The sequence below is a fragment of the Pseudoliparis swirei genome, chromosome 1 (assembly GCF_029220125.1).
Source record: "Pseudoliparis swirei isolate HS2019 ecotype Mariana Trench chromosome 1, NWPU_hadal_v1, whole genome shotgun sequence".
Lineage (NCBI taxonomy): Eukaryota > Metazoa > Chordata > Actinopteri > Perciformes > Liparidae > Pseudoliparis > Pseudoliparis swirei.
Window position 1 is genome coordinate 6,818,442 of NC_079388.1, and position 24,521 is coordinate 6,842,962.

Sequence of the window (24,521 nt, forward strand, 5' to 3'; positions counted from 1 at the left end):
ACATGTTGTGTCCGTGCCAGTCGCATGAACATTTGAAATAAATAAAAATCCATTCGTAACTACTACAAAAGAATGTTTTGAGTTGCATGAAACCCTTTTCTGCATGTCAATAATGAAACTAATTAAATTAAAAAAGGGTGTTTGTTCTCAAACATGATGCTCGTGAGATCCTCCAGGCCGTGTGTGTTTGAGTAAAGACTTCCTCTTCATAAAACTGGAACGCAAAACCTGATGCGCCTCATTCCTGCATGTTGTTTCTTCAGTGACTGCAACAGGAAAACTCCATCAGTCTCTCGAAAGCAGTTCGGAGTAGGTATTTAGACCTTGAGGTGTAATTTCTTTTGAACCAAGCCGTTGAAAGAAAGATGAATAACTTTTGGAAAGCAGCGATCATCCTGGGTGCCTTCCTCGCCACAGGTATGTTAAGAATTACATTGAATGCATCCAGGTAAAAGTTCATATAACAAATAGAGGCTTTACGAATAACTACAACTATACCTCGATTCCCTATCACTATTATTGATGTAGAATAAAAAGTATTTTATGTTATCTTTTCATATATAAACATGCTTTCATTGATCTGATCACTATAAGGATGATGTCCATGTATTTCTAACACTAATGGAGAAAATGGATGGTGCTGAGGTTTATGACTTATTATTACAAATCCAATCCTTGGAATGAATATTAATTTGACGTTTATTTATTATGTCTCAGGTGATTTCACTGCAGCTTGAAGACAATAAGTCTGGGTCAGGGTATTCCTGTTCATGTTGTGTGAGCATGAGTATCAGTGTCCTATGTTTAAAATACTAAATAATGCATTTGTAGAGCTTCCTTAAATATTCTGTTCAGGAAGGATGTTACTAAAGTAAGAAATAAAAGTAGCCCATGCATTTAATTGTTAAAAAAAATATCAGACTCCTGGAAGTCACTGCACCCCCATCTGTAAAACTACAATAAACAGGTTTCTAGAAGTCAGATAGGGACACATAACTGATGAGCTCTGGAGGGGCTGCTAGAGAAACCGAGAACATAAAACACATTCCCCAACAGGGTTGAACTCGGAGAGCTGACATTGTTTAGCGGGAATCTGATTATCACATATTTTCACCTTTCCTTCCCGTCAACAGCACAATGCCTGACCTGCCGTCAGTGCCCTGTTGCCATATTTGGGACGTGTCTGTTCGGAAGCGACGTCCAATGTAATAATGCAACTAAGAGCTGCTACCGCGGAGAAGCACGTAAGGAAACAACACTCTGGACACACTGTGGAGACGTGGAAATTAATAATAGAATAAGATATAATAAAATAAGACATTATTTCAATTACCAAACTAATCAAATTATGCATTAAAATCATGCCGTACCACATTAATAATCGGTTTAAATACAGGCAAGTGAGCAAATTCAGTCAACTGATGAAGTTGGTGTGATACATTTAAAAGCTCCAGAATATCTATATTAACCTTGAGGTGATATTGGAAGGTCAAATCCCTCTTTAGTGAGGTTTTATTCCACCAGTGATGCTTATTGTGCGCTCACTTGTTGCGAAGCTAAACACGCTTCATGTAGAGGTTGAAGACAGGAGTTGACCCTTGGGGTTTTCACGGAAAGCAAATATTAAACTATTTAAATAGTATTGCACAACCAAATGAGCTAAGCAAATAGACTTACGGCAATGTTGTTGTAAGACATTAACTAGTAGGATAGAGTTACAAGAAAGATGAAGTCACCAAAGTTTAGATTGTTGCACGAGTTACCTTGTCAGTCAATCTGCTTCCTTCATGTTGTTGTTGTTTTACATTTGTTGACATCCTCTTTTATTTCCAATCCTCCCAGAGTTCAATGCGACAGGTACGCTGAAACTGCAAATCCGCGGCTGCCTGGACACAGACCTGTGTGAGAAGACGCTGACCGGCAGCTTCCTGGGTGCCGGCTACACCAGCAAGTTCAACTGTTGCTCAGGAAACCTGTGCAACGGGGTCCCGTCGGTCCAGCTCTCTCTGACCGTGGCCCTCGGGGCTGCCATCCTGTCTTTTCTCATATAATGAAGAGATGAAGAGAACATCCTAAAAAACCAGCATCAATTCAATAAATCATGAATCGTTCGCCTGTTTTTCTGTCTCGTGTCGTCATCAACAGCCATGCAGTGATGACAATGAGGGCACTTCTTTAATATATATAGCTTATATACAGGCTGGAATTCGGAAACTTGAACCTGGAAATGTAATTCGAGGCAGTGTGGAGAGAATTTGCGGAAATCTTTTATCTGTATGTTGGAATAGTACTTTATTGATGCGTCCCCAACTGTTTATTTAAAAATGTGACAACAGGTGTGTGTGTGCTTCATAGGCAGGGCTACGGTTTCCTCTACAGATGACCTGACTCCCTGCACCTGATATTGCAGTTGCTTCTGCACAATTTAGATCTCAATCATATTAAAGTGTTATAAAATAGTTGCACCCACTTTTTCACAAGTCCTCAACTCTTTTAATAACATTGAAAGCATAAGCCACTTAAATATGAAATCCTAGTCAAATAAACAAAAGACTAAGTCGATCATAATTTTTTTTCATTATTGTTATTGAGTCCATTTTGAATCGTGTGTCTACTTGTTCAGCCAGAGTTGAAGTTAATTATCGATGCAAACAGTTTAAAATATATAAATTAAATAGACACATTAATTATCTTCAGATCAAAGTAACTCAAACTAAAAACTGAACAGGGAACTGGAACAGAATAAAAAAGCTAGTATGTTGACCATACATTAAGATGCCAATGAGCTAGTTTTTTTGTTTTGTTTTTTGGGTCAAATAATTATGCAATTTAATTCATCCCAACAAAAAATAACTATTTTGTTGACACAACTTTGTGAGATATGTTTTTCTTCACATTGAAAACAAAAAAACAAAAAAATATCTTCAAATTGTCCCTGGAAGTTCCCCAAGGACTCCTGGGGCTACATGGGTCCCATAGGGCCTCCATGACAGGGGACACACTGTATCTGGATCAAGGCTTCGACAACAGTGTTAAAAGCCCATTGGACTGACATCCCTTATATATTATTGTTTATTTGATTTAGAGCAGCAAGCAAATGAAAGTTCAAATCTCCCTCTACTGGCTCTTTCCTATACTGCAGAAAATACTGTAGGCCTACAGTAACGAATATTTAAACAAAATATCCACGTGGCCTATACTTTGTTTACAAAATGGCTTTCGGGACTAAAACAAAGAGCAGGAGGACCATCCCGTGTTTGAGCGTTATAATCACACTGCGGTGTACATTTCCCGGTAGTTATACAACGTCTCTGTCAACAAGCCTCACAGAGTCCACACACCGGAGGATCACACGGACACGAGAGCGACTGGCCCTCGGGTCTGCAGCGGGCGGGGAAAGAGCCGAAGCTGATGGAGGTGGATGGAGGTGGAGGTTACCTTTTTAGTAACTCTATACTGAGTTCAACTTACACTCGAGATGTTTTCAAGTCTGGAAATGCCGAATCGCAGACGGCTAACGTGACGAGTCACAGCTACAGTCATTAAAGAGTACATTCAAAACATATCACTATACAGAGCGTTAAAGAGCCACTGTGGGTCAGTGCACAGGTCTGTCTTTCAATGAGGGGGTTGGCAGTGCAATCCCTGCCCGAGTCGATGTGTCCTTGAGCAAGACACTTAACATTGAATGACTATCTATTTATGGCCTATTAATGTAACATTATTGTAAGTTGCTTTGGATACAAGACATGTAAAGTAACAGTGATCATAGTGATAGCATTACACTGAGAAGTGTTACATTTGATTTACACTACTAGTCTTAGTGTCAAATGTAAATAACACTTGTAGTGTTATTTAACACTTGTAGTGGTATTAACATAAGTGTTATTTATTCGCATTTGACATTGTGTTAATTAAGTTAACACTTCTCAATGTCGAATAATAACTCCGACCTGAGTTGCGTTAACTCTAAAATGTTAACACTATGTTCAGTGCTACTTTAACACTCTAAAGATAAGGGACCATATGTTCACTGGCTGAGTGTTCAAATGCAGTGGCGGCTCCTGAAAAAATTCTCAGGGGGGGCAATTTTTTTGATAATGATTAACCCAAAACCACAGACCTTCAGACAGCTGTCTATGTGTAGCATCATCACAATGCCATCAAGTCATGTGACTCCAGTCAGTGTGACGGCTGTGACTGAACTCTGCCTGTGAGCTTGTAGTTAGTTCATAAGCACAGACAGTCTGAGGCCGTCTGTTAGCTGCTGTCAGTAATCCAGCTCCTGGTCTTTGATTTGGTGATTTTTTTCAACAAGATTTAAATAATTATAATAATAATAAATATCAGATCCCCATTTGTGACTCCTGCATCTGAGCTTTTTCAAATAATAGAATAAATGCAATTGTAATTACTTTCAAGTAAACCAGATTGCTCCACCAGACAAGAAAAAAGCTCAATGTTGAGCTTTTGTTTTGAAGGGCAACACCAGAAAAGCCGAACTCATCATCGTCATCGTCATCATCATCATCAACATCATCATCAGGCGCAACTTGTTAATGCCGTAACGTAAACATTTACACTAAGGTACAGGCATCTCAACATTTATTTATTGATGACTTAGTTTTATGTCTTTGTACTTTGACCTTGTGTAACATGTGAAGTTATCAATAAAGGTATTTCTGCATTTCCCCTGCGCCTCACCTGTCGTCCTACGTTCCTCTTTCAGGAGCACAGCTGACAACACGGCTGTCAGAGAACCCGTTTACAGGCGTTCATTAAAATCAGGCGGAGATCTTTTCTGACGTCGATCGTCAGGAAGAAAACGTTTCAGAAGACACTTTAGAAAATGTTCGAGAATGAGGAACAATGTGTTTCTGATTTTATTTTCATTTTATTTTGGAGAGTGACAGCGAACGTCTCCGAGATCTACCGGTCGATCGCGATCGACGTGTTGGCGACCGCTGCTCTAGGAGGTCCGACTTATATTGTTGCCAATGTGTCTTCATTGTTACGCCGACCGAAAGGAGTCTCTTTCAAAGAAAGAATTGAATCGCTGCTGTTGCACTGAGCACTGGCCATCTCGACTGAATACGCCTCTGTCGAAGCTGTATGACGTAGCCTACTGAGACGCTTTTACGTCGATTACTGATGACAAGACCTGGAGGGGCGACTCCTCCCGGAAGCCATAGAGAATGCATTGAGAGCTCTGTTTTGTGAAAAAAATGGGTTTAACATTGGAGTCAATGGGAGAGGTCTGGGGCGATTTTCATTTCGCCCAAAGTCGCCCCAGAAGGGGCGGGGCCATTTGAAGCACGACTTTAGGCTGACTGAATGACTGTTACCTGATTGGACAATGACATACAGAGGCAGAGCAGACGTCTAGTGGTAGAATGCGACTTTTTTCTTTTCTTTTTTCTTTTCCCCCGAGGCAGTGCGTCGCCCCAATCGCCCTTATGGACAAGCCGCCCCTGTTCAAATGTACTCAGTGTTAAATTGACACTGCCAATGTTAGCCTACTGTGTAGTCACTACACAGTAGGCTAACATTGGCGTTGGTGTACCAGCTCGATAAAGTTGGGCTCACTCCACGCACAGCACTGGCTTTAGTCTCATGTAAAACAACGACAGAAACAACACCGATAACTGTGTATATAACATCAAAACCCGTGAATGAACACGCAGCTTTAATTAATGGACTTTTACTGCATATATTTGAGACTCACTATTAAATGGGTGCGTTGCCTCCAGCAGCCACCAGATGTCGCTGTTCGCCTTCAAAGTGAAAACCCCGACGCTTCGAATCCGTTTCGCTACAAACAGACAGAAAGTCTTCATCTCTAGTTTTAACCGACCTGCCGCAGTAAATACAATGACACATTTCCTTAGCCAACTTTTAGTAAAGTTACTGTTAGTTAATGTCCAATGCAGAAACACATAACTTAACTTTAGGTGTGAAAGACCTCCAGGAAGTTTTAATGTTTATAACAAACAAAAAACAGTTCCATGTAAATACTATCGCCTCTTGATCTTCTTCTCTGACTTCAAAGACACCGCGCGCTGTCGGCCTTGAACGCCTCTTTACTGAGGCTGAACGGCTGCAGGAAATGGAAGACTGAGATGATGTTGATGATGATGATGACGATGATGATGACGACGACGACGACGATGACGATGATGATGAGTGTGTCGCGGCAGCGGACTGGAGTCAGCAGAACTGGGAGTGGAAACGACCAGCAGGCGGCTACAAGCGACAGTGACAACTTTAGACATTTTGTAAGTAGCCTCTCCAGACTTTAAAAAGCTAAAACAAGTGATTTGCTCTTTAAAGAGGCGGCGGGTGCTTGTGTTTGTTTGTGAAGCCGCAACTCTGTTTTATCCACGGTTTATTTACTCCTCCACTCCCCGGAGCTCGGAGCGGAAGATGGGCTTGGCTGTCCGAGTTTCCAACTCGGTATTTGCTTCGTTTTAGGAAATGCAACTCGGCTTTAACTTGAACTTCTTTTGTGTTTTTCTCTTTTTTAAAGAAAAAAAACGCTTCTCTCGGGGGTTTCGCGCATCAGCAGGTGAGGATGAGCGACGCGAATCAGCCTAAACTGGAACTTTTTGTTAAGGTAAGTGATTGAATGATGCCCCCCCCCCCCCTCTCTACTCCCCCCTCCCACAACTAGTGACGACATGGCGACGTTATGCGCCATTAACTTGTGTAAAGGGCAGATATGGTGTTTCATATCTTATCAGCGTTATTATACTGTGTCGTTTTTAAAAGCTGATAACTCAAAGTCACCTTGTGCGCATTAAATCACATTTCAGCTGCGCCCGGTCGGTTAGACCAGCTCTACCGGGTTTAATGGTATAAATGGCAGCAATAATCTAATTAAATCCACATTAATTTAATAGACAGGCGACTCGGATCTATATTTAGTGACGTTGGTGTGTCAGGCGGGGTAATCCTATTTTCTTTAAACCCAAAACTCAATCCAATGGCTTCCCCTCATGTTTAAAATAATGATTCCTCTGTGTGAACATGTGCACCAGCCTCCACCCTTTTTTCTCCCTTAAGGGGTGAAAGATGCCGTTGTAACTTCTCTACATCCGTGGGTTCATAGTCAGCCTCTTCACTGACACGTGATACCCCATAATTAACAGAACAGGCTACATAGTAGAGCTTCACATGGGCCTTGGTAACAGAAAGTTTGTGGTTTCCTGTTGAGTTTGAACCGTAGGGTTTATAGATGCTGTTCATGAGACTAGAAGCCATGAAAAATGGCTTCCTGCAGCCACAAAAGGAACTTTTTATAAACTGTAAGATGATTTCCCGAGCAGACTATAAGATCTACTTAAACGCGAGAGATTGAATTATACTACGTTAAATGTAAGGGGTTTAATAATTATGATCTCATACAGAGCTGTGATCTATTGGTCGTGGAAGTACATTTCAACTTAAAATGACAAACATTGATTTGTTGCAACTTCTCAGTCATGGTGCGTTGGTCATTTCTGTTCACAAAATTATTGAATAAATTAATTGCTACTACAAATAGTTGCAGATGACGTTTGAAGATTGGTTAGGAGTTTTTATTTAGTTTATCACCCCCAAAAAAGAGGAAATTAAAAGAAAAACTACAACGTAACGGCCCCCACATGTGCCTCTACTTTGCGCTACTACATATGATAAATATACCAACAACTATATGAAAAACATGAGATGATATGAAATGTGTTTGTGCCCCAGGCAGGCAGCGATGGCCAGAACATCGGGAACTGTCCCTTCTCCCAGCGTCTCTTCATGGTGCTGTGGCTGAAAGGAGTCACCTTCGATGTCACCACCGTGGACATGAAGAGGTGAAGACACTGGGCTGGCATGTGTGTGTGTGTGTTGAAGGTTTCTATTGGCTCCTAAATGTACTTGCAGTAAAGGAATAAGGGGGCATTTCGTTCAGATATTGAGTGTTAGAATATACAGAGCAGCTGAGGAAATCCTGAGTTGCAAACATGAGTCATTTCCTGTTTCATGTTTTGTCCTTTCCTTCTCCTCCTTTTCTTCTACCCCTCTCCTGCCGTTTAACCCCTTATCTCTTCACTGCTGGTGAACGTTTCCATGTTTTTCTCCCGTCCACCTTTTTAGAAAGCCCGACATCTTGAAGGACCTGGCTCCGGGAGCCCAGCCTCCCTTCCTGCTCTATGGCAGCGAAGTGAAAACGGACACCAACAAGATCGAGGAGTTCATGGAGGATAATCTCTGCCCTCCGAAGTAATCACTCCATCCGTTTCACAAATGTTGTATCTTGGTCTTTTTAGAGATTTTTCCTTTTCTTAAACCACCTTTTCTTTCCCTTGTTGTTTGTGCTTGTACATTTATTATTTTTGAACAAAACAAACAATTTAAGATATCATCTCGGGCCTTAGGAGACGAGAATAAATCAGATTAATGGATTAATGTAAAACAAATCATTAGTTGCATTCCTAGTTTTAAAAAAAACTTGTATGCAGTTTTTACATCTTCTCAGTCGAAGTCTTTCACATTTCATTCATGTGCATGTTTGTTTGCGATGTGATTTAAATGTGAGTCTTTATTGATCAAGGTATCCCCGTCTGGCTGCTCGTAACCCGGAGTCCAACACGGCGGGCATGGATGTTTTCTCAAAATTCTCTGCTTATGTAAAGAACTCAAACCCTCAGGCCAACGAAAGTAAGTGGATCTAACATTCTAATTAAGGTGTGTGTTCACAAAAAAAAATGCAATGAAATAGTTTGCTCCATCCAGACTTTTACACCCCTGTTTTATTTTTGGAGGTGTTTTTATGTGACAAGTCCTGCTGAGCTCCTCCTGTCTTTCTCTGATGGGCAGAGGACCAGCAGGGAGCCTCCCTGTTAAGAACATTACCTTCTGAGCTGTTCTGCCTCAGTGTCACCTGTCACCTGTCGCCCTCTGGGTTTTCACTCTGTGTTGGGGGATATCACTGATTGAATCGCTTAATCCCTCAAATGAAACACACTATCATTTCAGCCATTGTAATTAATAAAAAAATAATCTTGTTCGTCTAAAAAAAACAGCTTAGATTTGCTATCGTGTATATTGGAGGAACAAACTGTCCCTTTAACGTGATGAAGCACCGTATTTTATATATTTTCTGGGTAAACGTGTGCTCAGGTCTCGAGAAAGGCCTGCTCAAGGCTCTGAAGAAGCTGGACGACTACATCGGCTCCCGTCTTCCTGACGAGATCGACGAGAATAGCGCCGATGAGCTCACTTCCTCGTCCCGCCCCTTCCTGGACGGCCAAGAGCTCACGCTGGCCGACTGCAATTTGCTGCCTAAGCTCCACATCGTGAAGGTAATCTTCAGGGCTTTAAGATGTGTGTGTGTGTGGGGGGCTATGATGAAGAGATGATAATGTTGCCCGCATGTGTTTAGTCTGAAACTGAAGGCTCGTGTTTAAACGTGTTTCTCTCCGTTTCCCTCTCTAGGTGGTGTGTTTAAAATACCGAAACTTCAGCATCCCTCAGTCTCTGACACACCTCTGGAGGTACCTGAACGCAGCATACGCCAGGGAGGAGTTTGCCTCCACCTGCCCGAGCGACAACGAGGTGCACATCGCCTACTCCTGTGTAGCCAAAGCGCTCAAGTAGGAGGACAACGGGATTCATAAGTCGTTAATACACCTGCACAAAAGAACACGCATTAGCTCACCTGCACACACCACGCAGTCACTCTGCACGCCACCCGCTCGACCTGTTGGTCCAGAGCCGCCCGTTGCATAATGGCAGCTTTAAAGGTTATGGGGGAATATTCTGACGAGATGTATACACACACACACACACACACATGCACTGACTTAAAACTACCGCCTTGCTTGTGTACAGTTTCAGCCTCAGTAGACACGCATTGTAAAGTGGCTTCTTGATGTCTTCTCCGTCTTATCTTTGTATTTTGGGGACTCGTCTGACACAAAGCTGCCTCCCAGATCAAACCTTTACTCTCACCGTGCTCGCCTCACGCAGACCGATCCAACCGGTTTGGCTCAGCTCCACTGACAAGGGATTTGTCTGTAACCACAAGGCTTCACATTTACTTTTATTGTTTCATGATTGAGGGATTAAGGCTTTATGTTTTGCGTTTAAATAACCTCAGAAAGGAAGCAAGGTGCTTTTTCCTCTGCGGACCAAGTCTCGCTTTTAGGGAGGCCGAGTAACAACGGTTACAGAGACAGGAAACCATTTCAATAGACGAGGGCTTCCCCTTTCTGCCCCCACGGCAGCCACTAAGGATTATTGAAGATTACCACGCTTGTTTGTAATGCACTGCCAGTCTCTTTACAGCCATTTATTTTGTTCTGCCTGTCATGTACGAAGGATCCTCTTTTAAATATTGTATAACAGAGGGAGATCAGATTGTGAGCGTATTAAAGTTAAAAGCTGAAAGCACTCGTACTACTTCCTCCGGTAGCTCACAGCGCAAGAACTGTTCTGCCTCGTGTTTCTCAGGAGGAAGAAGAAGAAGAAAGAAAAAACAGCAGGAAGTTCAATGTAAACATGCAAGTTATGCGATATTGCTCTGAAAATCCTCCACATTGTTAATGTTAAAAATGTCCCTAAAAAATGTGGATTACCACACATAAACATGTGTTTGTATTGCACCACAGATCGGACACACCCGTTGTTCATGAACACCTCCCAGTAGAAGGAGCAGCGTTGAGCGTTTCACTGTTGTGTCACCCGGGGCAACGATGTGGCTCATTAATGCCTTTCTGGCTCAAGCCGTGGTTCAGTTGTTGACAATTAGAAACATTTGTAACGGCACTAGGCTTGCCCATGAATTCAAAACATTGCATGTTGAGTGATTTCTTATAAAAGGGACTTAAAACGAAACCGCTGGGAAGAACAGGAACCAATCGGAACACGTCTGGTCCGACTGTAGCCGTGTTCGTGGGTTTCATTCATCACGGAAACTCTGTAAATGAACATTTATGGAGGCGGTTTGCAATTAAGACTTCACAGATACATTAGGTGTGTTGTGAGCTCAAGATCATTAAGTGTCATGTCTCTCAGATTATTAGGGTGAAGCTCTTTTAAGTAATTATTTACCTAAGTGCAATTTAAGCCTTTTTAAAAAGACGATCTTGTTCGTCATGGGGAGCACAGTTGGTTATTTTTGTACACGGTCCAATCCTTCTTTGAGGTGTTGATCAAAGAGATGATACTGTATATTTTATATTGACTGAAAGGTTGTGGATTTCATCTATTTTCTAAATATGGAACAACATTTAAAGGGACTGTCTGAATCATTTCAGTATTTTAGTATTTCTTCTCCAGTGTGGAAGAGTTGTTCACTTCTTACTGTCGGACAGAATTTCAGGGACCATTTAACTTGATATATTCATTCAAAATGTTATCTTTAGACTTTTTTTTGTTTTAAAACAAAATGTCCTCTTCATGTATTTTCTTTATGAAACTCATATGTTGTTTTTGACTTTGTTTCCTACCCTTATGAATTAATTTACAAATATTGTGTTTTTTTTTCATGTAGTCACTAACTCACACAGGATCAGAACAAACTGTGTAAACTAAACCAGTAGATTAAGATAACCAATCAAACTAAGAGCACAGCTGAGATGTATGTTGTGATTAAAAGTCCTTACAAAGACACATGTATTAATATCCTAATAAAGAAGTATCTTGATAATCAATCCGTTTACAGATGTGTTTTTATTTCATTTAGAACGACATGGTGAATGAGGACAGAGCTTAGAAAGCAATGACTGTAAGCATGATGTCAGTGCAGTAATGATAAAACAATTATATCAACACATACAAAGAAGTCATCTCTTCAGGGTAGATTAAAGTTTATGTTTTATTAGCATCCTTATTCCGCCTTTTAAAACGAAGTTCATCAACCGTCAAACTTCCATTTAGTAGCTGTTCTGGAGCTTTCCGTCATATCTTCATCCGTTTCCCAAAATGTAAAAAAAAAAAAAAAAACTTACTTTAAAGACAACATAGGCAACACAAATATAATATACTGATGATCTGGAACAGCCACTAAATAGACATCGAGGTGAAATTGATATTTTTAAGTACAATATATCGTGTACTATTTGCATTTTTGTAATAAAAAAAAATTGTACGTCACTTCACATAACTGTCAAATTGTTTCCATTATTATAAATGGATTCATTGTCTGACCTTTTGAAGAAAAGTAGACCCCGCCCCCTCCCCCCTCCCCCCTCCCACACACGGTGGCCTTCAGGCCAGCAGGAGGCCGAGTGCAGGCAGCAGGCTCATAGCGGCTCCTCTCCACCAGGGGGCAGCAGAGGGCGGGGCCCCGTTGCAGAGCTCCGCGTCGCAGCAGACGTTGCTGTAGTTGCAGTAGAGGCTTGCGGCGTACTTCTGTCCACTCACGCCGCACTGGGACGCCACGGCACAGCTCTTCTCGTCCATCGTCACGTGTAGCGAGAGAAGAGGAGGTGGGTTTATTGTGGGGCTCGTCGACCACTGCCCGGGCTGTCAGGAGTTAACCTGCACACGAACAGGAAAACAGATGAGACTCAGGGATCCACCCACAGAGCCCAGAGAGCTATTCTTAGAGATAATGTGATGGCGTCACGGGCATTAGTGATCTGTCAACCGGCATGATGAGATCTGAGATCTGATCTGTCATTCTTCTTCTTTTGTCTCGTTTGGTTTTGAGACTTAATGCTCCGGAAACAAATCACAATTTGTATTTTGTTACCCATTAAAACAACACACAATGCTTAAAATACATATTTTCATTTGTATTATTTTCATTTTGTCCTCAAAACCTACCTAGACAATTGTGTTAACTTTTTTTAAAAAAAATTTAAACTTTTAAACAGTTATTTTAACATCTGTTTTTGTTCCAGAGGTTTCTGTGGTTTCCTCAGCACATCAAGGAAATTCAATTGAGTTCTCCAGAGACCTCAATAAACTTGCTTCTCATAACTGGTCCCACATATCCAGGATTCATAATAAAACTATTACTGTGACACTACTGTAATTGTGGCTTTAAGAGCCTTTGGCCTATATTGGGAGAACAGTGAATGAATTGTCACAACAAAAAGGACTTCACTATTTACAGTTCTTTGGATGTGGGTACAAACAGCCGTAACTAAAGGTGTTAGTTAACTTTAACTTAATAGTCATTGTTTCTCTTCAAATCCAAAACAAAACTGTCCTCATACACGGTCGTATGCTTCTAAAATCTGTTCCCAGACAACGTCCAGTACAACGAGGCTTTGTCTGCCAATTTGTGACCATCCTGCCATAGATTCTCATAAATAATCCCATCTACACACACACTCTCTCACCCTCTCACTCTCTCACACACACACACACACAGAGAGAGGTCTGGATCTCACCCCGTTGGCCCATAGCAGTACTGGACAGGCAGCGCTGTCCGGCTGGACACTCCTGTGGAAACTTAAAGCAGTCCAGAGGAGAGATGGCCGAGAAGACACGTGTAGCAGCTCAAACCGGCTGGAAGGAGAGAAAGAAACTTAGTGTGACTCATATTTGAGGGTTATATAAATTGTATAATGATGGATTGACTGATAACAAATAGCAAGACGTTTTGATTGGGATTCTTGAATTGGATTTCTTTCTTTTTTAACTGTTCGAGCGACGACAAGGTCTGTCTGTAGATTAGTTCAGCCCCTGTGGACACACGTGGTAGTGTTTCCACAGGGCCACCGCCTCCTGCCCAAAAGATGCAAACATGCTACTTCTTACAAGAAAAACATCTCCTGCTGCTTTATTTCAACTGGCTGCGAAATGTACCTTTGAAGATGTGAACATAGACACTGCATTAAGGAAAAACTATCTAGAAATATCAAATATTCTTTGCTGATGGTCAAATAACATAAATGACACCAATTTATTGTTGATAACACATTCTGTCCATTATATAGGCTGATGATGGCAAGACAGTCTTCAATTATTGATAACTCCTGAAATTATTCCAGTTATATGGACAATTCAGTGTGAATATATATACAGGACTGTCTCAGAAAATTAGAATATTGTGATAAAGTTCTTTATTTTCTGTAATGCAATTAAAAAACAAAAATGTCATGCATTCTGGATTCATTACAAATCAACTGAAATATTGCAAGCCTTTTATTCTTTTAATATTGCTGATTATGGCTTACAGCTTAAGAAAACTCTAAAATCCTATCTCATAAAATTTTAATATTTCCTCAGACCAAGTAAAAAAAAAGATTTATAACAGCTGAGTGTTTGTCAAGGCTCAGGAAACCCTTGCAGGTGTTTCGAGTTAATTAGACAATTCAAGTGATTTGCTTAATACCCTACTAGTATACTTTTTCATGATATTCTAATATTTAGAGATAGGATATTTGAGTTTTCTTAAGCTGTAAGCCATAATCAGCAATATTAAAAGAATAAAAGGCTTGCAATATTTCAGTTGATTTGTAATGAATCCAGAATGCATGACATTTTTGTTTTTTTAATTGCATTGCAGAAAATAAAGAACTTCATCACAATATTCTAATTTTCTGAGACAGTCCTGTATATACTCACACTGAATTGTCCATATGATTCAATTCAATTCAGTTTATTTGTATAGCCCAATTTCACAAATTACAAATTTGTCTCGGAGTGCTTTACAATCTGTACACATAGACATCCCTGCCCCAAAACCTCACATCGGATCAGGAAAAACTCCCAAATAACCCTTCAGGGGGAAAAAAAGGGAAGAAACCTTCAGGAGAGCAACAGAGGAGGATCCCTCTCCAGGATGGACAGGTGCAATAGATGTCATGTGTATGATGTTTTTCTTTGTATTTGTTTGACTTTATACGCATTGATATTAATTTGACTGTGTATGTATATACTCACACTGAATTGTCCATATAACTGGAATCATTTTATATATATATATATATAGATTTATATATATAGATTTATATATAAACATATATATATATAAAATATATACTTTCGCACATTTCAATGCTGATTTTTTGTTGCCACTGAAAACACATTTTACAATAAATTAAATGGTTTAAAATGTTATTTCGAAAAAATCTAAATAAAGAGTATCTCAAATGAACTGCACTACATACCTCCGAAGGGAAGACAACACAGGAGCACAATCACAACCACCTCAAATGTAGTTTATATTATCAGCACCTGGAGAATAGTTCCCTTCACGTCTTGTTCTCGTCTTCTTCGTCTTGAAGCAAGTGGTCCTCAGGTTAGTGTCTCCTCCCTGAACCAAATGTAATTAGGATTATCAGCTGACATCGTTAACGAAAGTCCAAGAATGAGACTTTTTGTGTTTAGTTGTTGTTCGTGTTTATATTGCACGAAGCGACACCTCGCAACAACAGGACGTGAGTTCAATACAGCTGAATGAGATGATCTCTGACCTCAAAGAAAATGAGGTAATCTTCGAGTTATTTTATTGAAAGAAACATTACTCTATGTATACGTCATGTAGAGGTACAACTTGAAAGTACTGCCGTTGGTCATTTTGAGCGTCATAAACGTCCCCTCTTTTTTAAATTTTTTTGGTAGTTTGAAATGTTTCAATGCATGTACAGGAAAACACAAAATGTCAACGCCAGGTGACAACTCAAAATATACAAATATTCTCTTGAATTCTGTATTGCTTTCTAATATGTTTTTTATCCTGTAGATATGCTTCTCACTTAATGTTATCCCTTAAAAACTAATGTAGGCGGGATTTAGCTCCTCTTGTTTCTCTTGTTTGTGTAAGTAACCTCTTTAGATAGTCAGTGTTTTATTACACATGTTTGTCATTTTATTATGTCAATGATACATTAATTAATGTTAATTGATAATCCGCTTGACTTTAATAACTCATATTATTATTATATTATATATTCAGCAGGTGATGTAAAATTAGTTGGACATTCTGTACAACTGATCTTGTCGGACATGTTACGTGTGTGTGTGTGTATGCATAACGTATGTGTGTGTGAGACAGCAGCTGGAGAGCTTCTAGGAGGTCAGTCAGCATCTCAGAGGAGAGGAACCACAGCGTGTCAGTGAGATGGAGAGCGAGACTGTTAACTGGATTATCCTCGAGGCTGTAATGGGAGACGTGAGGCCGGCTGACAGCAGTCTTGTGATGGCGAGAGCCGAGCAGCTCAGACTGAATACGCCGTTCACTCGTTGATTAATAAAAGCACACAGTCAGAAAGCCAGGAAAAAAAGTCCCTTCGAATGTCGACAGACTCCTGTTCAGTTTTCACAACGTTTTTTCTTCCATTTCTCTTGCTCGTGTATTTTAATCAACACGATATGATGCACGCCGAAATAAGATAAGATAAAATAAGATAAGATATTCTTTTATTAGTCCCACAGTGGGGACATTTCAGGATCACAGCAGCGGGTGCACATTAGAGCATTAATAAAAATAAAAAGATAAAAACAAAACACAATGCTAAATGCTAAATACTAAATACTAAATATTAAATACAAATACTAAAATAATAAATATTAAATACTAATACTAAAATACTAAATATACAGAGGAAACAAAATATATACACAAGGCATCATAATCAGAGGGCTCATGAATGTAAAGAATGTACGACTTGACACATTGTTTAAAGAGTGTGTGTGTGTGTGTGTGTGTGTGTGTGTGTGTGTGTGTGTGTGTGTGTGTGTGTATAGTTTGGTTTGGACAAACTCTTCTTCTTTCCTCAGATGTTCAGTTGGTTGCCTGGAAGCTTTTTTTAATTTGCAAAGATCCTTAAAAATGAAACTTTAAATCAGTTGTTTATTAATAAAAGCATTTAATCTCCATATATCAGCTTTGCATGAGATAAGAAATACTACCTGTTTGTAGGTTTACGTATAGGCACTTCTTTCACAATTTGTATTGAACATGTTTGATATATATATATCTTTATTCCAGACTCATGGGTCCATAAAACAACAAACACAAATACAACAACAATATATAAAATACAATACGAGGACACCGGTCCAGCCATTGCAGCCAAAGAAATCACTCTGGATTAAAAAACATACAAACATTTGTTCCATTGCTTCCAGAAACAAGACGAATACCTGGTATCACTCAGTGCTGGGTCAGCCAAGGCTTTTATAACTACATTATCTGAGACACTTAGTCGACATTTAAATCTATACATAAAATTCCTCAAAACAGCAGGAAAAGTGGGAACATTACGGCTCACAAACATCTGACTTGCACTTGTCCATCTCGGAAGCTTGAGCAGGATCCTGAAGGCATCATTGAAAGCCACCTGCATCTTTTTCATTTTCCCTTTACTATAACTGCACCACAGGTGGGCTGTATACAGAGGGGTACAGTAGGCTCTAAACAGAGCAGTTTTAACGTCTTCTGTACACATGTGAAATTTACGTGCCAGCATGTTGGCTTGTGCATACAGTTTGCAACACTGCCGCTGCACATCGTCCTCATCACTGAGGTCGTTCCTGATGATGTGACCCAAATACCTGTATTTCTGAACCACATTTAGCTCCTGGTCTCCCAAAAAGAATGAAGGAAAATGATATGTTGGAATTGTTTGTGTTTAAAGAAACCGACACTTTTGAGACAATGATGGCAAAAAAATACAAAAACAAAATCTGCCGTTCATGTAGTTTTTGTGTATTGCCTCTAAATTCTATGAAAAGGGAAAGCTTGTGCTGTCTCCCGCTGTAGAGAGTGAAGGAAACTGTTTTTATAGACCGCGTGGTGAACTTGTCTGACGTGCTGACCTCAGTGAACAGATGGTATTCTTTAATCCGGTCTGTGCCGACATCATTCCGACCCACATTTCAGGAATAGACAGATTAATATTTTGTGGGTTGTGTTATGCAGACAAGAAACAAACGTTAATACAGTAAACACAGAGTTTAATCATGATGACTTGGATTAGGGCGAGATGAGGAAAATAGCCGGGGTCAAATAATTACAGCCGGATGAGGTCATTGCAGGATGAGAAGGATAATTACACATCAGATAGTCCACGTGTGTATTTAGATGCAACCTGACCTTAAATAAACAATACATCGGATTAAAGGGAGAATATAGGAGTAATAGAAAATCTCAGAAGTACTTCAATCCATCTTTTATTCAATGTCTCAAAACGATGTGGCAAAAGTAGGGATTTCATCCGTTGAGCCTTCATGCTGAACTTTCTGGAATTTACCAGCTAGTCAAACGTCTTATTGTTTCTTAATTTGATGTTGTAGCCATTAAGTAGTTCCAGTTTTCTTAAATCCCCAAAGGGAATCATTTTGATTTCAAAGGTGGGGCAGGTGAGACAGTTATTAGATTATAGACACAAATCCTCAAAAGGGTTTTTGTTTTTCAGAAACCGCTGCCATAAAACCCAACCATAGTTTTTCATACTGTTGATGATGTTATAAAAATATTTCATACAACAAGTGATGAAATGTTTCAATATATTGACTCAACCCAGAGACAAAAGTGTAGCATTAAATGTGCTCTTCTACATCTCAAAGCAATATTAATATAACATATACATGTATCCTAAAATAGAGCCTAGGATTTATTTCAAAGTTGTCACAGGAAAACATTTCTCACAGACATATTTAAAGTCAAACAAAACGTGGACTGTGAGGAGCAACATGTAAATAATATGTAACAAAGTATGCGAAAATAAAAATAATATTTTTGCTATACTTTATGGCAACTGACATTTTTACGGCACACTATCACATGTTTTGTTCTTTTTTTAAATTATGTATTATATTTTTTTATGGCATACTAATGACATATTCTAATGAAATAAATAAATTTTTAATGACATACTTCATTATTATTTCATGGAATACTATATGATAGCATTTCGTAATACTTATTTTATGACTTGGCATACTCTGACATGTTTTTGGGGCATTTGTTTGGCACCCTATATATATTATATCATTTAAAAACATTTTCATGACAAACTATATTATGACATTTTTTATGCTGATCTGTATTTTAATATGTTATGGTATATTCAGTGAATATTATATTATATTATTATTTGCATAATTCATGACATACTCTCGACATTTTGTACTATGACAATTCTTTATGAAATAGGCCGCTATCAGTCATTTTTCATGGAATACATGACTATGAAATTGTTTAAGATATTATTATGGAATAGTATATTGTAATATTTGTTATACCATACGGTGTCATTATTTTCTATGGCAAACCAGAGAGACATTTGTAAATCACCTCTGCTATTTTTCTGACATACTATACTATGACTATGATTTTTATGACATAATATGCTTTCACTTTCTTTTTGACGTTTTTTTGCAGCACACTTTATTGTGACCTTTTTATAAACCTTTTTATGACATACATAACATGACTTCTTTCGTGACATTGTGTGGACGACTATATGTTTACATTTTCTTTGAGATAGGCTACTATACAATTACTTTTTTAATGACTTTTTTAATGAAAGACGGTGACACCTTTGTGCCATAAAAAGTCTAAATATGCCTAAAAAACATGTCTGATTAACCTTAGACTAAAGAATAAATATTTTTACTCTAAAGTTCAACATCACCTTTGGATGTTGTTCTCACTGTCACGTTTAACCACATGCAACAGTATTGACAGCCAATAAAATGCTCCAATCAACGTTGATTGAATCCGGACAGGACGTGTGGGGGATGGGGGTGCCTGGACGAAATCAAGCTGGGTCAAACTGAACTTAGATACGCAAAGACGACCGGAAACAGAGCGATTTGACTTTACAAAATAAGAGCATGGTCACTACAAATAGTACGTATGACCTCAGTGCATATAACGAGTCGTTGTTTGTGACTTGGCCGCTTATGTGTTTGACTTATAAAACATCAGCAATGTAATTTGATTAAGATAGATTTAGCACAACACAGATCAAAACTCCCAGTTCCTCGTTGTCGTTTTATTTTGAAATGCTTGACCGGAAATGCTCGTATTCCCAGTCGCTAGCTTGACTTGACGTGATGCTTAGTTAGTTGGTCGGTGGAGAAAGACAACGGGAGAATAACGGGAACTGGTGGGTCTGTTTTGGAAATCGAATCAAAAGAGAGAAATAAAACGTGGATACAATCAGGTGAGATATGAAATCTACACATGTGGCGTTATTTGTTAATAGTTGCAACTTCTGGGAGTGTTTGGGATAGTTTCCCCGGGAGAGAGACGTGAACTGTTGACGTTATTTGGGAAGCAGCGGCGGACTGCGGGGCGCGCGCGCTCCTGCAGCCGTATACGTCCAAGAGGTGCAGTTTCTGGACTGCAGTCCGTATTCATAAACGGGATACTTTTTAACTTAACTGTGTAGGAAAGTCTTCTTTACAAAAATGCCTTCGTGCTGCCTCGTGACAAGCTAAATAATATCAAAGCTCACCACTTGTTGCATAAGTTATGATCCAGGCTTCGGAAACATCCGGTGTGGAAGTGTTTTCTGCAGCCTCACAGTGGGCGACCGCTGCGAGGTACAGGGAGGATGATGAAAGGGCAATTGTCCCAAATCCAACCCACTGCCCAAACATGGAAAGGCTTTGCAACATATTGCAGAAGAATGTTTCCTTTCAATCTCGCCTAGGACAATGCTGCTTTTTAAAAACTCGGCAGACCTTGAATGGTTCACCAGTGATGATGTCTCCTCTTGCAAACTAACAACGTTTACATTTGTTGCAGTTCTGTAGCGCTTTATGTGAATCTCCATTACAATGTCCTGGAGATGTACTTCTTTCGTGGTCTTGATGTAATTGTATACCCGAGAGATGGGATTTGTTTCATTGTGGTTTTGTTAATGGGCCCATCTCCCTCCTTCTCAGACTGGGATCTTCTGCTTCCATTTCCTGGCATCTGCCGAGATACAGGGCCAGCCGGTGGAAAACTGGAACGAAAGAAGACGCGGAGAGACGGGGATGAAGATGCTCTGCGTGTTCCTCGAGGACATCCTGATCCACCATTAGCTCGATTTACACTTCAGCTGGTGTTGCATCCTTTTTATTTACCTCTTTGCTCTGTCTTCTTAACTTGCTAAACGTATTGGCATCTTGGCAGAACACCGACGCTCACGCCCACTTTTGATACACACCGACAGCCAATCATGGCAAACATGTGCCCGTATGGCCGCTTCACCCACGCCGTGGTGCGGGGCATCCCCGAGACCTTTGGGAAAGCGGCGGGAGACGTCCGTGAGAACGGGGAGACCTCGGTGGAGCTGGCCAAAGCTCAGCGTCAGTTCGGTTGCCTGACGGGAGCCCTGAGACAGAAGGTGGGCCTGCAGCTGATCGAGATCCCCCCCGACCCCGAGCTGCCGGAGAGCTGGAGGATCGAGGACGTGGCGGTCATCCAGGGGGACACGGCGCTCATCACCAGGCCCTTCAAACAGCAGAGACGCAGCGAGGTAACGCCGAGGAGGAGAGCATGGCTTAAGTTCGGCACCCTAATCCTCTGACAATGCACATAAGCTCCGCGTCGTCAGACAAAGGGCAGTAATCAGGCGCTGTTTGTGTCGGTTCATATCGAGTACGGTGTGAGAATAAAGCCACGACAGATGCTTCACTAAGGGACATTATTGCCACGTGGTTCAAAAGATCCATGTCGGGGCTTTCGGTTTCCTTTTGGAGCCCAATGGGACTGTAAAACCTTTAAAACAAAGATTGACTGAAACCAAATCGTCATCATGACGCCCATGTTTTTGTTGAACTTTTACTTTTGGTTTAGCAAGACAATATAATGTTTTTTTGGTGGCAGAATTCACTTCTACTGTAGAGGTTCTGTGGATACCTTAAAAAGAACAGCATTAAGGCTCAAGAAAACTTTAATCCAGTGTTTATTTGTCACCGGAAATATTTTTTCTTCTTCCATGAGAAACTTGGAATTTTGCCTGTGCGAATGCGTCTCCTTCTCGTCTCTCCAGATGGAGGCAGTGAGGAGGGTGGTGTCGGAGCTGAGGCTGACTGTGGTGGAGATGGGGGCCGAGGAGGGGGATACCGGAGGGGCCACGCTGGAGGGCAGCGACGTCCTCTTCACGGGGAGGGAGTTCTTTGTCGGCATCTCGTCCCACACCAACCACAGAGGGGCGGAAGTACTGGCGGACACTTTCAGGGTAAGAAGTCATTTGTTTTGTTGCATTTTGGGGAATTACAGTGATGAACGAGGCCGTTCGATTGGCCAAATGATGGAGACCACGCAGTGGGCCCCTCAGGCTTGATTCCTCCAACTTCTAAAAGACACACACTTTGCATATACTTGTGTTGAGTGTGTGGGAGTTGCATGTTGTTGAGTCTGTCTGGTATGAACTGCTGGAGGTGGGATGAAAGACGACCAGCAGACCTTTTATTTACATCCCCTGAAATGTGTTTTGAAATATCACACCAGCGTTTTACATGCTTTTTCATTTGAGATTCGTAAAATCAATGTTTCAAGTGCTTCTTGAACATTTATAGCCAGGTATTCATCACTGTAATAATAACCCTAGCTTGTTCTAGCCAGTGTACACTTAAGGACTAGTCAACTGCCTCTGATCCTCAACAATGATCTCCAGAATCACACAGCGGATGTAAAAGGTTGTCTCGTGAACAGAGGTTATTATGTGACAAACAAAACCAGATGAGGAGACATCAGAGGAACTTGGAGGCTCAGCATGTTATTTAAACCTTCTGCTAAGGACTTTGCTGTATCCACTGTCCCCGTCTGTGGTGGCGTCCGACTGAGAAACATCTGCTCCATGGGAGGCCCAGACACCATCATCATCAGCAACAGTGACGGGGCCAAGAAGACACTCCGGGTAAGCGCTTGTATTTACAGAAGGTGTTGATGTATGTGTGCCTGAGGAGTTAAGAAATACAAAATAGCTTTTTAAAGGAACAGAACATTTAGCTGTACTGATTAATTTTTCAAAAACATGTCGTAGGCCAACTGTCAAGCTTATTTTCTATCCTAGTGTCCCGACGTGAACTACACATGATTTATTTCCTGACGGCTGAGGTCATTTTAACAATAGCACTAATGCTCCCTTTGAGTGTATGTGTAATGCTGGGCGTGGCCCACTGCAGTGGGACTGTGTGTGCACTATTAAGTGTGCACTGTTTGCCTCCAGATGATGGAGCAGCTCACTGATCACCACTATGAAGTGCTCACCGTTCCAGAGGACTCAGCAGCAAACTGCATCTACATCAAAGGTCCGTCGAAAGTGGACTTCCTGCTGCACCGGCCCGCCGAGGAATGTCCCGACAGCGTCTCCGTGAGTACAGCTCAGGATTTAGATTTAAAATTACAATTGCATTTGCTATATAGTCAGTGGACACTTCTGTATCTTCTAGTCAAAGCCTTAGAAACAGCATTATTATACCGAGGTCAGTGAATATTGTCACGTTGTTCTCCTTGAGCGCAGAAAGACTGAAGTAGAGCCCTGGACTATGAATATGAGCGTGGACAGACATATTCCAAATGGATATGAAAGAAAAACATGGATGCAGAAGCTGGTCTGGAGAAGCCACTCAGCACTACCCTTCATTGTTGACCGTTTCAAATGAGTAGGCGGGAGGACAAAGGTTAAGAGATCTTAAAAAATTGTATGCGCTTAGATTTGTATCCTTTAGAATAGAGTTAAACGATTTGGGAAAAGTGTGACTTTAATAAAGCAAATCGGTAGTCGCACCCCACATGCAGCATTATCAAGATGATTCCTCACGTCTTTTGTCATCCCTGTTGGGTAGTTTAATGTAAAACGTGTTTATTGTTCTAAATCAGAGGCAAATCAAGGTCAGTCTGAGCCAGTAACTTCTTCCAGTGGTCTGGATGAGAAAGTAATTTCCTCTCGTCTCCGCAGGCTTTCCAGAAGCTTCAGGACTACACCCTCTTGCCGACAGCCTGCAGCGAGGCATCCAAACTGGGAGCGTCTCTGTCCTCGCTCTGCCTCCTCATCAACAGAAAGCACACACATTTCTGAACTGCTTTCCATTCGCGTGCACATGTTCACGGTGGGGGGGATAGGGGACGTTATACCTTCTACAATGTACAATTCTTGTCTATTTATTTCAAGGGGAAACGGTGATATCTGAACAAGAATATGATCCAACTGTAATCTGCTACCAGACTTAATGAGCCGATTCTTGCACCCCTGAACAAATGGGGAAGCAGGCAACTAAATTAAACTGTAGCGTCTGCAGACTGAGGTACTGACTTTATTCCAAATTGCACATTTGTTCGAAGTACAATGTAGCCTGAAATTCAGTATTCCAGTACCACAATAATGGAACCTAATATACCAGATTAAGTAATTGACAATCCCAACATGATAGAAAAATGTAGTTTACTAAACCTTCAACTTCCTTCAAAGAACAAATAATACTTTCAGAGTTGTGACTGCATCTTTTGACGACATGTATTTCAATAGTTTTCGTATGCCGTTTTACTGACACCCACATCATGTGCTGCTATGAATAAACTAGTTAAAAATGTGTTGGCTTTCATTTGAATTTGTAGCAAGTAGTGTGATGCTAATAAA

General features: G+C 40.6%; 4 protein-coding genes across 4 annotated transcripts; 3 read left to right on the plus strand and 1 right to left on the minus strand.

The window, feature by feature from the left end:
• The first annotated feature begins 230 nt into the window (after positions 1 to 230).
• Positions 231 to 2,111, plus strand: LOC130195813 (sperm acrosome membrane-associated protein 4-like). The gene is made up of 3 exons (XM_056417533.1): positions 231 to 417; positions 1,134 to 1,244; positions 1,843 to 2,111. The coding sequence occupies exons 1-3, from the start codon at positions 366 to 368 to the stop codon at positions 2,049 to 2,051; spliced, it is 372 nt and encodes a 123-aa protein (XP_056273508.1). The 5' UTR covers positions 231 to 365; the 3' UTR covers positions 2,052 to 2,111.
• Positions 2,112 to 6,170: 4,059 nt separating this feature from the next.
• On the plus strand, positions 6,171 to 11,687 carry clic1 (chloride intracellular channel 1). The gene is made up of 7 exons (XM_056419208.1): positions 6,171 to 6,275; positions 6,527 to 6,613; positions 7,735 to 7,844; positions 8,128 to 8,253; positions 8,585 to 8,691; positions 9,154 to 9,335; positions 9,469 to 11,687. The coding sequence occupies exons 1-7, from the start codon at positions 6,174 to 6,176 to the stop codon at positions 9,628 to 9,630; spliced, it is 876 nt and encodes a 291-aa protein (XP_056275183.1). The 5' UTR covers positions 6,171 to 6,173; the 3' UTR covers positions 9,631 to 11,687.
• A 556-nt stretch (positions 11,688 to 12,243) lies between these two features.
• On the minus strand, positions 12,244 to 20,960 carry lypc (ly6 domain containing, pigment cell). Its single transcript, XM_056420915.1, is given in 5 exon segments — positions 12,244 to 12,452; positions 13,374 to 13,471; positions 13,473 to 13,494; positions 15,102 to 15,141; positions 20,838 to 20,960. Coding segments are annotated over 5 exon segments (492 nt in total).
• Positions 19,997 to 24,474, plus strand: ddah2 (dimethylarginine dimethylaminohydrolase 2). Its single transcript, XM_056418026.1, has 6 exons — positions 19,997 to 20,108; positions 20,836 to 21,413; positions 21,930 to 22,118; positions 22,680 to 22,799; positions 23,112 to 23,255; positions 23,844 to 24,474. The coding sequence occupies exons 2-6, from the start codon at positions 21,114 to 21,116 to the stop codon at positions 23,961 to 23,963; spliced, it is 873 nt and encodes a 290-aa protein (XP_056274001.1). The 5' UTR covers positions 19,997 to 20,108; positions 20,836 to 21,113; the 3' UTR covers positions 23,964 to 24,474.
• Positions 24,475 to 24,521: the final 47 nt, after the last annotated feature.